A 13,377-nucleotide genomic window follows, 5' to 3' on the forward strand; every position below is an offset into this window, starting at 1 on the left:
TTCCACAGTGTTGTTTTTTGTTGTTTGTTTGTAGAGGGAAGTTAAAAATGTAACATTTGAGCTATCAAAAATACAGTGTGCATTTCTATGTCAGCCTTCAGAATAGTAGCAGATAGTGTTACTTATAACTTGGAAATACTAAATGCTCTGGGGATTGGCAGACTGTGATCAGAAAATTGTTGAACTAACAGCTTAAAGTAGAATTTATGAAAGATCAAGACATTTAGACATCCAGATCTGCCTCTGCAAAGTAAAAGCATGCTTGGCTTATCAGAGCTCTCTGGGCCATTCTGTAGAGAAGTGTGTAACAAAGAACGGTTAATTAACCTGGATTGCCAAAAGCTTTTGCCAGAGCTTGCCAGCTAGAGACTGCTAAGGAGCCAGCTGGCTATGAAGCAAGAGGAAAGAGTGCAGTTGTGGACTTTGACACTGTTGCTTTTGTGCTTTGCTTTGCCAAAGGCAGAACAGAATAAACAGTTAGCTTTGTGCTCAGAGGTGCCTGGAGAGGTTGTTTGTGGTATTTATAAGTGCTCTGGCTACCCTCACTGTTTGATTCCAGATATTTAGGTGTTTAAAAAGCTGCTATAGTTAGTTGGGAATACAGAAGCCCTTGTGTAAGGGGGAGGACTGGGAAGCATGGCAGGAAGAAAAGCTCTGTCAGAAGGCTGTGAGGTGTGATGGAGCTCAGCTCCTCTCCTGTTTCTTTCTGGGACCGCGTCAGAGGATTGCTGTCTGTAACAACAAAAAATTCACTGACTATTTGGTGTTGCTGTGTGCTGAGGATAGGAGCACTTGGAGGACATTTTTTGGAAAATCATCTTCTTCTGTGAAATCAGTCCAAAAATGGCTGGGCGAAGACTGGCTAGGGAGATCTCTGTGTCAGGATTGAAGGCAAAGTGAGTTTTTTCAAAACCAGAGCTGGACTTAATGAAAGAAATCAAAGCAACAAACACCTTTGTTAGCTATAAAGTCAAGAACCAGGAATAGATTGCTTAGTAATAAGAACAGGTTAAAGATTCATCTGTGTATGCAGATGTTTTGCCCGTGTTTTCAGCTTTGCTTGTGTTGGATGATAAGAACAAAGCCAAGATGACTAATGGAAGCACAGTTGGAAGTAGGAAATATTTTTATTAATGACCTAGGCAAAAAAAATGTAGGAATTTACTTATCATGTTTGCTGTTGATGAAGTAGGAAAGCTTTGTTATGAGAACCAAAATGTTGTGCAGAAAGCAGTGGATGAAGGCTAGAGCAATAGGAATGAGATGCAGTTTGGCACTGTGGAATGGAAGGACAACTATTTATTGATTCTTCTTTAGTCTATTTGACAAACTAAGCAAGCTTTATATGGAAACAACAGGTGGTAGAATCCTGGCAAAAGCATTTATAGTGATGCAGAGAAAGGTTTTAATGAAATACAGGTGAAATACACTAAGCACCTTTGATTATCTTTTTTTTTCTGAGAAGATGACTCCTTGTGGCATGGAAAGGACTGAGACTGTTAAAGGGAATGGATAGTCTGTTACAGGCTTTGACTATGGTTTGATTTAACCTTCACAGTCAAAGCTGAAGCCGGATAAGGATTTCTCTTCCTACTGCACATTCCCTATTGATTTTCCTGAAAATGAAGCTTTTCAGAATAAAATTCATGTCAGAAAAAGAACAGCTAAGTATGAACTGGGCATGTACTCTGGAAATTTTCTTCTGAAAGTTAATGGGTGACAGATTCTCTAAGGCAGCCTCCTAGTAGGGGTCATAGGGGCAAAAAGTGAGGCTGCTTTAAAATGGAGTGTAATCAGCCTTTGAAAGGGGTGGCGTAATGCACCTATGGCAGGAGCAAATGCAGCTCTTCAGGAAACATAGGATCCAGGCTGATGTCTTGTTCGGATGGTTTCCAGCACATCCAGTCACCTGTCTCACAAATGCTGCAAGTCTGGCAAACTGTAGAGCAAGCTGGACATCAAACTAAATGATTGAGCAGTTGAAACAGCAATGTGGTACTGTTAGAGAAAGTCATGTGTTTCCCTGAGCTGTTTTAGTACAAATACATATGCACAGTCAGCAGTGCAGTGACAGTTTTCTGCTCTTCTGGCTCAGTGAGGCTTGCTGTCGGGTGTTTGAGTTAATTGTGCTAGAGATGCAGTGGTCAGCCAGAGAGAGAAAACTGCATTTTGAAGATCGAGTGAATATTCAGTCTTAACTTAATATTCAGTTGTGAGAGCAGCCGGGTAGAAGAGGGTAATGATGGTGAGAAACTCTTGGCGCTTGATGTTCTAGATTGTATGAAGTAGTCTCTGTGCAGGAAGAACATACAGTTTAATTCAGGAATTGGTCCTCGCCTCCCAGGTTCTTCTTGATCAAGCCCTGTCATGTCTAACTAAATGTTCATGTTTCTGCAGTGGGATAGAGTAACTCTGCAAACTGCTCACAAGAAAACTTTGCAGCATAAAGGCCTTGCTTATCTGTGCAAAGCAAAAAATTGCCTTGGAAACCAAGCTGAGGCTGCAAAGATGGTAACCCATTGCAAATATCAGGACCTTCCCTAAGTTTCAGTTGCTTTCTCTGATTTAAATGTTATGTTTACATTTAAAGGACTGTTCACCAAGTGCTGCAATGCAAGCAAAGCTTCCCTCTGTTGAAGTGAAGGGAGAATGGCTTCAGCTGGAGTTGGACTCTGTGACCTTTGTGGGTCCCTTCCAACCCAGGATATTCTTTGTTTCTGCGATTAGAGCAGGCAGGCGGTTAGATTGCTTTGTCCTCCTCATAGTGATCAAACAATCTCAGTGTACCTGGGAGTCCCTGGCTAGAGATGTAGCTCAGATATTTGCAGAATACTTGAAATGATTACTTTGCTCTCATGCAGGTGGATCTCAGCTGGAGGTGAAATTAGTGCTGCTTTGGAAGCATAACATGAGAATAGAGTACTTAGCTGTGACACCTTGGCCCCTGGACCCATCAAAGCGCAGCACATGGGTGGAGGTGACGATGGAGGGAAGCTATGACATCTTGCACGACATCAGTTGCACCATGAGGAAACCTATCACCAGTCTGTACCGCACAACAGTTATCCGGCGCTTCTGGAACACCTTGCAAAGGTGAGCTGGACCTTGCAAAGGTGAGCTGGACCTTCCCCAGCAGTTCTGAATCCAATGTAACTAAGAAGTCACTTTCTTGGTGTACTGGGGCATGGGTTATGCAGGCAGCCTTCCTAGCTCAGGATCTCAAAAGAATGTGCTTACAAGGAAAAAGCACAGCTGGCAGCGAACTTGTGTTCTGGCGAAGGAAAAGGTTCAGACTAGCCTGTGACCTAGTCTGTAAGACTGCCTCGTGGTTAAGGTACTGATTGCTTCCTCTGAGTCCCAATCCTGTGATGCAAACCTCAGCTCTCAGACTGCCATCCCATGGAGGTGACGTGTTCCTGCAGCACTGCCTTGCTGTGAAGGCTGGTAGTACAGTAGGCTCCTATGCGATAACTGTGCTGCACGGTCATGCTAAGAAAACACCTCATGTCTCCGAGGCTTCAGGGGCCTGTTGCTCACCACTACTCTGCAGATTCCTTTCCCTACCTTTCTCAGCTTTGTTCATCTGTTTTTCTGTTAGGCTGTTACACTTCAATTCCCTGTCATTCTCTTTGCAGACAGGCATTGAATCCCAGTCTGACCTTAGAAAGCTGTGCTGGTGCAGTTGGGCTCCCAAAACACAGGGAGTGCCATGTGTGCAGGCACAGGGTGACTAGGGCATTGAAGGGGAAAACATGGGCTTTTGTGTTTAGCTGCCTCTTCTCTTCCAGCATCAACCAGACAGATCAGATGTTGGTTCATCTGCAATCTTTTGACACAGTACCAGAACACTTCACCATTCCTGAGAGCACCAAGAATGGAGTGCCCCTCTTCTACATCCCTCCAGGCTCGACCACTCCGGTATGTTCCCTCTCTGTCCTAAGCATGGGGCAGGTGTCCTTCCTGTTCTGTATTGCAGCCAGCAAAGCTGAGTCCTAATAAGCAATCACGGCTTTCTGTACCTCTCAGTCTTCATCTTCTGCTCATTGTCCTGGTCAGTAACAGAGTTCAGGTGCAATGCAGCACCTGTGAGCATCCCATCCCGTGTTTCTTCCCCTGTGAGACATAGCCCTACATCTTTATTGCTGCAGCTATGAGTCTAAGCCTCACAGAAAATCTAAGCATGCTGCAAAGCCTTCTCTTGTAGCAATGTGATGTTTGAGACTGATGGGGAGGCTGACATGCTTCTCCTGTGATTTTTTTCAGCAAATACCTCATATGTGAGTTGCTGATTGCAGCCTTGTGTCCTGGTGATGTAGTTCGGCACCATCAGTGGAAGATAGGATCTGCTAAATGGCTTTTATTTAACAGGCTCATCGCTCTGAGCACTCATGTGAAAGAGGCATATTTGTCATCTGCACAGCAGAAACTAAACAAAAGATGAGCTAACAGTTTCCACTGTGAAATTCAAACTTACTGAAGCTCACTGAGCAGGAGTGCTGACACACTGCCTGCTTCTTGCTAGCAGTGTCCTTGGCTTTGGCAAAAGACAATGACTAGCAGATATCAAAGTTAGGAGAGAATTAATTTAAATTTAAAATTGTGTTTCTTAAGCCCTTTGCTCCTTTTGATTTACACAGTACATCATTCTTTGTATGGATATACATCCCACAGTATATTTGGAGCGCTCCATCTTATGGCTAACTGCCACTTTATTTCTGTGCCAGCAGTGTTGCTATCATTGGTCGAATCACAGTGTTACCATACAAACATACTGGAGTTGCCCAATGCTGGTACTCTGTTTACTGGTATCCTATTTGCATGTGCATTCTCAGTCGGGTTATCTCAGTGTTTTATTGCTTTGCTGACACAAGCCAAATATTCTCCTCTCAAGCAGAGAAGACACCGTTACATGTGCCATCTTTTCTGTAGTTAAATTACTTGATGCTAAGTAGTTAAATTCCCAATTAACTTGACATTTCAGCAACCTAATTTATTTTTGCTTGCATTGTACTGCTTGTTTCAATGTGAACACAATTATTCTGCTGGGAGGCAGCTACTGAAAGCCAGACATGTGCACGGCCTTCTAGGTGTAAACAGCTCATCCACTAGAGAAATTCCTGTGCTCTCTGGGTAGAACCACGCGGTTTCTTGCTGACCGTTGCCTTCTTACCAGTCCACCCTGTCATTTTCTCAGGTGCTATCCCTGCAGCACAGTGGATCTGACTCAAGCCATTCCCAGTTTGCCTCCTACTGGAAGCCTATCCTTTCCATGGATGCCAACTTCTGGCAGAGGTGGCTGCACATGCATCGTATTGTTCTCCTTCTGGAGCATGACACGTATGTAACTGGCAGGGCTGAACTTGCGTGCACAGTGTAGTCCTGCCTGGGGAAGCACAGCATTGGTTTGTCCAGATGTTATGGAAGCTGCATTTCAGCTCAGTCCAGTTGCAGCTGTTTTGCAGGCCCCTGTGGCCAGGGGAAGGTCTCTGCTAGCTGGAGCTCATGGATGGCCAAGGGTCAAGAGACTGGTGGGGAAGTCAGTTTTTGTCAAGAGGGAGGTTGTTCTGGGGAGCACAAATTACTTCTCAAGTCCTCCTTGGATTTGGATTTCCTGAGTGCAGCAGATGTGAACTATCTGTTTGAAGCTATCCTGCAGGTTTTTGTTTGCTGCAGGAAAACATCTGCCCCAAAAGCATTGATTTCCTGAGGCTGGTTCTAGTTGCAAAGTTACAAGAACAATAGCCATATATTGCATGAAGTGTGTGCTCTCTGCAAGCTGAAGAACGGGGTCCCTGGGACTCAGGGTGTGTGGCTCTCACTGACAGGCACAGACATGGGACGTATTTGGATATGAGCAGCTGTGTGGAAGGAAGGCTGATGTGCTGGTCTCAGGATGAGTCGGAATGGGTGTAGCTAAGGGTCTCTGAGCATTGGGGAAGAGAGGAGAAACTGTGTTTTTAAAATGTCTGTCTGCTGCATTCTGCAGGCCTGTGCCCAAGCACCTGCACACTCCAGGCAACAATGGTCGCTACAGCACCATCCAGTGCCGCATCTCTCATTCTGCTCTTACCTCTCTGCTGCGGGACTGGAGCAGCTTTGTGCTGGTGGAGGGCTACTCCTACGTCAAACTGATGCATAGGTGAGTGGCTCTGAGGTGGTTCCATGTGGAGAAGTGGGCATGTGGCTAGGCCAGACGTCCTGTTAGACCAGTACGCTGCAATGGGCCATGAGCAGATGTCTGGGGGAGAGGATAAGAGTATATAAGCAGATATAAAACCCTGTGTATTCTGAATTGCTTCCGCTGTGTTCCAGGCACAGACCAGAGGAAGAGGGAAGGTAGCTGGAGGCTGGGAGTGGTTCTGCATGCTAGAACTTAGATGTGTTGGTACCATGTTATGTGGGCTGCTGAGCACTGGGGAACAGGCCTACACTTGGTCTGACATGACAGAGCAACACCTGTGTTATTTCAGCCCTGTCTTAATCCGTCTTCCTTAGCTCTGAGGATCCTACTCCCTCCTCGTTTTATGTGGTGCGGATCATCTCCAAAGCTCCCTGCATGGTTCTCCGCCTGGGCTTCCCCATTGGCACACCTGCACAGGCCAGGAACAAGGTGAGAGCTGGCTGGCTGATTCCAGGGGTAGAACCAAGCAAATAGTTCTGGATGTGGAAGTGGTGGATAGATCACAGGCAACACTGTAGGCAAGTATCCTCTAATAACTACTGTGTTAAAGCTTAGACTGGTGTGAGTTTACTGTAACAGAAAGGGACAGTTTAGACAAAGCTTGTCTATGAAAGATCTAAAGCCAAAAACATGAATATCAATAGAATAGCTGGTCACATGAATGCTCTTCCCAGTGCATGATAGAACTGTGGGCCTTGAAATGACTCAAAGGTTATCTAGACTATCCTTGTGACCAAAACACAATCAATACTGTCTGTCAAGAACAGCGGATATTTATCTGACTCATCTGTAAAGACCTCTGAGATGGATGTGCTGTGTGTTCCCTAGGCTATCTGCTTCAGTAGGTGGTGAGTTGCGTATGTGTATTGTATAATCAGGGCAAGGAGGAGTTAGAGATGAAATGCCAACAATTCCCTGCGTGACCAATATTGGAGTGGAGGAAAAAAAGCATATAGATACATATATTTTAATAACTCGTTTGTTATTAGAACAAAGAAAGGGGCTGCCCCGGTCAGATTCAGAAGGTGGGGTCACTGTGCGGACTGTTTCTCCAGCTTTAATGGCAGAGACAAATCTAAGTGTTCCCAGGTAGAGCAGTAAGTATGAGAAGGATGTGCTATTAATCTGTGCATACACTTTGTTATAAACAAGAGGTCTATCATTAAATGTTGATCTTTCATCTTCATGGAAGTTTTTGGTTTGTCTCACTGAGCCTCTCCTCGGTCTAATCTCACTCTAAAGCTGACATACGGGAAGGACCATTGCCTTCTGAGATGACTATCCTAGATAACACAGTGCTCTGGCACTTAGACACCTTCATGTCATTAGGAGGAGATCCAAGCTTTGGGCTTTCATTGTAAGTGACAGATTTCACAAAGGAGTTCCCCCTGGCAGGTATGAGTTATCACCTGCCTTGTGACGAAGGCGTGAGACAGGCACAGCTCCATACCCTGCAGCTCTGGGCAAGCTCTGGATCATTGCAGGAGGAGCTGTAAATCATAAATGGTATAATGCCCGATTATTACTATTTTTATTATTTTTTCTTGCCTACAAGAGGGCTGAATAGCTACTCCGTGTAGAGGATAGCAGTAGAACGTAGCCCACCTTGTTTAAGGGGAAGGTTCTTTCCAACCTCAACCATTCTGTGATTCTGAAATATTTAAGGGTAGAACAATCTGTTAAAAACAAGACGAAAAAGAAAAATAATCAGGAAGTCATCTTGAAAGTATATTCAAAAAAATAATCTAACCTAAAAAAATAGCTTTAGCTGTTGAAACCTTTTACCATAGTGGTTTGACACATGAATGTGGAGGGGGAACACATTAGCTGTGGGAGCAGTCTGTCCATCTTACATATAGTAGTTTACACTAACTGCAGGCTGTGGAGGGGAGAAGAAATGAGTATGGCTACTTAAACTGTTTTTGTGGAGAAGATGGCATGCAATTAATTTTTTTTTTTTTTTATTAGAATTATGAAAGGTGATTTCTCCAGCCTTGAAACTAACCTTTGGTTGTTTTGACCTTTCTCTTGCTTTTAAAAGTACTTGGTGTAGTTTTTAAAATGTGGATCTAAGAGCCTTGGTCCTCCTTATCTGTATATTCAAGGTTGCTCTGGAAGCTTCTTGAGCAGTTTGTCTCCAGACAAAGGTGACTGTGTTTACCTTTTGGTTTTGCCATGACAGATAGTGGAGGAGTTACGGGACCGAATCCTGCAGTTGCGCTTTCCTCACAGGGTCCAGAGCAAGGAGGCAACTCCAAAAGCAAAGAGGAAAATGTTGGGCAGTAGTTCTCCCTCCAAGTCTCCACCTGTGGCTGGAGTCCAGTCCGCCCTCTCAGACAGGCCCTGCCTTGTTGTGCTGCACAAACCCTTGGAGAAGCTGCTCATCAGGTAGTGATGGGAACTCAAGCAGGCAGTGCAGTCTCATTTTCTGGGAGGTGGAAGGGTCTGTGGGTGGTGCTGTCTGTGGCAGAGTGGGGAACTATGATGCCTGTGCTTGGCTGGGATCGTTGGGGCTACAGGGCTAGGATTGGTGGATGTAGTCTGGAGGGCTGTGACTTCCAGTGGGGGCCTTTGCTGGGCTGGCAGATTTGTTATGCCAAATATGATGCGGAATTAAGTTTAGTGACCACTGAGAGATTCTGTGCTGGGCTAGACATGTTCTGCTGTTCTGCTGCTGGAGGGCTCTGTCCCAGGCCCAGCAAGCATGCTGTGAATCCAGGCAGTTCTGGTCCTGAGCAGAGCATCCTTTCCATCTCAGCAAGCCATACTTTTGCCTTCTCCTAGGTACGAGAAGCTGCCTTCTGACTATCGAGCTCCCTTCATTCTCAACCTGGAGCATCCTCCAGTGTCTGGCCCACTCACCATGGTGGCCAATCGTACTGCCTCGTCCACCCTGGCCTCACTGTCCCGCTACTTCTATCACCAGCGTTGGATATGGAGTGTCCAGTCGGGGCTGGCACCAGCTGTGCCCATCACAGCAGTAGCCCAGCTCCTTTCCACGCTCACAGAGTAAGTCGTACACCTGAATGGGGATGCTTTGTCTGGTTAGTTCTGGGGGTGCAGATCTGAGGCAGAGAGTTTTACTCACAGCTTCCAGAGTTACTTAGGCCAGTGCTTCACCCGGTTCTTCAGCTGCAGTTGAGGAAAAGGAGTGTCCTGGAAGACATACAAAAGGGCAAGTGGTGTTACTATGCCTGGAGTGTGCTGATCTTCACTCAGGCTGTCCTGTGCAAAGTGCACCTCTCCCCATTCTCTGCATGTAATTCACTGCCTTGGTAAGGGAGATGTAATGGAGTGAAGGGTTCAGTTAATTCTTGTATTTAAGGCTTGCAATACAGATGGAGAAATCCTCTGTGTTTACTACCTCTCTGTTGCCAGGGTCCGTCTGTCAGAGGGTTTCCACTTTGCATCCAGTGGGGATGGAATTATTAATATGGTGCTGGAGCTGCCCATACAGGTGAGCCTGGAGGCCACACTGAGGAAACAATCCTTTGTTGCTGCTTCCAAGGTAGATTCACCTTCCTGTGGTGGGTAGGTAGGTGTGATTCGCCTTGCCACCTACTTGTAGTGTGCAACCTTGTTGTGTATAGGGAGACTTTCTACCCCCTCTGAAGTAAATCAGCTTGTGGGTAGGATCCTGTTTTTATCTGTGATTAGAGATCTGCTTTGCTGGCAGGAACAGGCTATTCTGGAGGAATTCCCGGGGCTGGTGCAGGTTCCCTCTCTCCACCACCATGAACAGAGTTGGAGGATGGGGCTGTGCTGTGTGACGGGCACTGGGTAGGTGTGTGCTGTTGCTGCTGGCCAGGCTCATGCTGTATCTCCCCTCCAGATTGATGGCTCAAGTGGCAGCAGCAGCAGCAGGGAGAAGCACACCTGTGTTGTCCAGTACATCCTCTTCCCCCCACACTCTACCTCCACCAAGGACAGGTGAGGCCATGGCCCTGCTCCTGGGGAGGGCTGGCAGCAGTGGGGGACATGACTCCAGACTCAACCTTTGTGGGTAGTGTGGGGAGCAAGAAGTCCCTCCTTCCATCTATCACAAACACCCAACTGCCACAAGTAGCTCACCAGTTAGGTGGTGCTTTGCCTGCAAACCTGCAGTTTGTGTGACTGCTATCACAGCTCAGAGAGGAGCTGCAGTAGGCTTCTGGCTCTGTTCCATCTCATAGAACTTACTTTGTCTTTCTTCCAGTTTCTCCACAGATGATGACAATGATACAGAAGTAGAGGCCATTGAGGTGGACACAGAACTGAACCTGGTCACTGAGTGCTGGGTAGAGCCACAGAGCGGCCATGTCCACAGTACTGCTGAGAACTGGAAGCACCTCCATGGCTTGCCCTACCAGAAAATACCTAAAGCGGTAAGTCCCTGAAAAGGTGAGGGCATGGGCCCTTTTTTAGAGGGAGAGAGGTTTGTTGCGAGTGTACCACAGTACTGTGGAATGAGTTACTGTGAGCCAGAAGAAGTGAGAATGCTAGTAACAGAAGAAGCTGAGATTTCCAAAAGAGGAACTGGGCTGATGAACAGGAGTGGCTCCTAGATTGCAAGGCAGCGGATGCAATGTTGCTCTGGGATATGTGGGAGAATACACCTTATTTTGTCAAGATCCGTTCCATTAGAGAGGAGTGGGCTAGGCCAGAGCCAACCTTGCAGGCAACATTGCCGATGCTCCACCTGAACAAGGCAAAAGGAGATTAGCAGAGGGTTGGAGAAGGAGAGAGCAATGAGTGAGAGTAAAAGGGATGAGACTGTGGGTTTTTCTTCTTCTCAACTTGAAACTGTTTTCTGCTGTATTAGGGACTAGCAACTTTGCTGCGTATAGCTGAGTTTTGATTGCTTATTACAGCTCTACCCACGGGACCTTGCATGCATTGCCACCATGCTGACATTTGAATACATCAGCCAACTGTGCCAGAACAAGGAGTGGGTCTGTCCTCCTTCAGACACCAAAGCTGCTGAAGGTGAGCCCATTTATGTCCCAGCAGGTCTGAAGGAGCAGAAGGAGGTAGCTAGGCCCCTGATTTATTGAGCAGTGTTAGAGGCTTCTAGAAGGTTGGGCAGGTATTTTTGACAATGAGTTTCTAGACTTTGGCTCTAGATCACTTTGTTGCACTTGTTCAAAGCTGACAGGGAGATGGCTTCGTTCTGGAAAGGCCAAAAAAGGCATTGAGACGTTCTGCCTGGACTGGGGGGGCTCTGCTTGAACAGGGAACTCAGGAGGTCTGGTTTGTCCTCTTCCTTTTGAGTAGGATTGTGCCTTTCTGATCTGACACAGTTCATTGAAAACTCCAGCAATGTAGGAGGGAGTTCACCCTTGCCAGGCAATCAGTTCTTGCTTTAAAGCTTTTCCCAAATGTCTAGGCTTAGCATTGCTACTACCTAAGCTTCATGTCAGTAGTTCGCTCCATCCTTGATCTTTTATTTGTTTGCCTTGCAGTGAATAACACAGCCAGTATTGTGTGGGTTTCAGGGGGCCAGGATCAGCCCAAATGCTGGATCATATCACTGGTCCTGTGGGATCAGGAGAGGGACAGGAAAGCTCAGAACATGGAGGACAGGGACTCTTTCCTGAGGAAGAGGTCAGGAAGCATGTGAAGGGACGTGGGGAGCCTGCCGGATGGGAGATCTCTCCCAGGAGCAAGGGTGTCCTTGTTCCTGACAGCTCTGCTAACATAGGTTGGTTCTGTCTCCCAGCATGGCCATTGGCCTCCAGCAGCGTTTTCCTGTGACACTGATGTGCAGCTCTTGTCCCCTGGCAGCTGTGGGCCTGGTTGGTGGTGCAGGCAGCCTGGGCTGTGTAACTTCATTGTTTCCTCTCCATCCTTAAATGAAAGTGGCAGGGGATTCCAACAGTAAGGTACCTCTCTATAGGTAGCTCACAACCTGCTGCAGTCTCCAGCAGGCTTTGTTCTTCATTTCAGTCTTCCTTTGTATCCTCCTGTTCTCATAAGTAGAGGGTGATGGGGCAGTGTTGCTGTGCACTGTCAGCTGTGCTTATATGTTTCATTTAGGGCTGGCACCATATTTGTGCAAGTGATCTGGAGACAAGGCTCTGTGGTGCCATCAGGAATGCCATATTCCCAATTCTTGCAGATCCAGACATGGGGGCTGGTTTCAGAGTGCATGAGGTCCCATTCCAGTTCAACCTCATGAAGCTGTTGCCCAGGTGTCAGCAGGTTGAAATGTTCTTCCTAATGTTGACAAAAGGTGAGTGCCTCTTCACTGCGTGCCTTCTCTTGTCCTCCCTCTGTAGCTCTGTACTCCTTTCTGAGTGTGCTTGTCTCCCTGGGAAGCAGGTGTGGGGGACCTCCCACATCTCTTTGAATAGCTCAGTGCTGTTCTTCCCAGCTCTGCGGCCCCAGGGCTGTGCAGATGTATTGCTTTCTTGTGACGATAGTTTTGGAAGAGTTGCTTTTGTAAGTCTCAAACCTAGATAGTTGTTTTGTATGGTGATTTCTTGTCTTTATCCCTGACATCTCCAGACCATTTACAGTAGTATGGAGAGTCAGCACAGGGTAGCTCGTGAGGCTGGAGTTGCATCTTGGCATTCTGCAAGTCAGCCTTGTAGAGGTGCCAAGGGAAACGTGTGGCTGTGTGGAAGTGTCACTTTGGAAAGGGCTGTCTTCTGAGAGCCTGGCAGGTGGTGGCTGTGGAGATGCCATCTCTGAAGCTGCCGTGGTTCTGTTTTGGAGCAGAGAATGAGGAGGTGACCAAGGACTCTTCGTTTGTGCCCAATGAAATGCTACTAAACCTCTTCCATGGCTGCCTGCAGCATGACCTCAGTGATCGGGAGATTCCCATGGCTGATGCTGATCATGTGGCCTTCATGGAGCAGGTTCTCCAACGGGATCGTGATGGTCACCAACCACCCTTCGCTCTCCCTGTGATCCGAGGTAACGTCCAGGACCGCTGCAGCAGCGGCGCTGGCAGCTGGGGTGTCTCAGGGGTCCTTGCTTTCAAGTGTTTTCCTCAGCTGGTGTTCCTCAGGTTGGTCTCTCTGCTCCATTCCAGAAGAAACCTTGAAAGCCTCTGGGACCCTGGAGCAGCAGGACACTTCTGCATCCTATCATCATGCTGGCAGCAATGGCACCAGGGATATTACTGGCTCCACAAGTACTCTGCAGGTACTACTGAGCTGCTGGCCCTCTCCTGAGCCCTCACTGGGGTTAAGCCAGCAGCTGTTGAAGAGCAG

At 47.1% G+C, this 13,377-nt stretch overlaps 1 protein-coding gene across 9 annotated transcripts in view; it reads left to right on the forward strand.

The window, feature by feature from the left end:
* The window catches only part of SZT2 (SZT2, KICSTOR complex subunit), a 54,441-nt gene that overhangs the window by 9,672 nt on the left and 31,392 nt on the right, over positions 1-13,377 (forward strand). For 6 of the 9 annotated variants that reach the window (XR_002441043.1, XM_021404281.1, XM_021404283.1 and 3 more), the window contains exons 10-23: positions 2,862-3,093; positions 3,789-3,918; positions 5,195-5,337; positions 5,987-6,139; positions 6,496-6,610; positions 8,364-8,569; positions 8,966-9,190; positions 9,560-9,638; positions 10,014-10,111; positions 10,377-10,545; positions 11,032-11,146; positions 12,279-12,392; positions 12,881-13,078; positions 13,173-13,309. Coding sequence is in view for 8 of the 9 variants with exons in the window: in XM_021404281.1 (XP_021259956.1) it covers positions 2,862-3,093; positions 3,789-3,918; positions 5,195-5,337; positions 5,987-6,139; positions 6,496-6,610; positions 8,364-8,569; positions 8,966-9,190; positions 9,560-9,638; positions 10,014-10,111; positions 10,377-10,545; positions 11,032-11,146; positions 12,279-12,392; positions 12,881-13,078; positions 13,173-13,309 (2,114 nt within the window). In the remaining variant the exon portion in view is untranslated. Of the gene's footprint in view, positions 1-2,861; positions 3,094-3,788; positions 3,919-5,194; positions 5,338-5,986; positions 6,140-6,495; positions 6,611-6,675; positions 6,700-8,363; positions 8,570-8,965; positions 9,191-9,559; positions 9,639-10,013; positions 10,112-10,376; positions 10,546-11,031; positions 11,147-12,278; positions 12,393-12,880; positions 13,079-13,172; positions 13,310-13,377 lie in introns of those variants that run through there. The other 3 variants (XM_021404284.1, XM_021404288.1, XM_021404287.1) reach the window with 2 other exon arrangements.

Source organism: Numida meleagris, chromosome 7 (genome assembly GCF_002078875.1).
Source record: "Numida meleagris isolate 19003 breed g44 Domestic line chromosome 7, NumMel1.0, whole genome shotgun sequence".
Taxonomy (NCBI): domain Eukaryota; kingdom Metazoa; phylum Chordata; class Aves; order Galliformes; family Numididae; genus Numida; species Numida meleagris.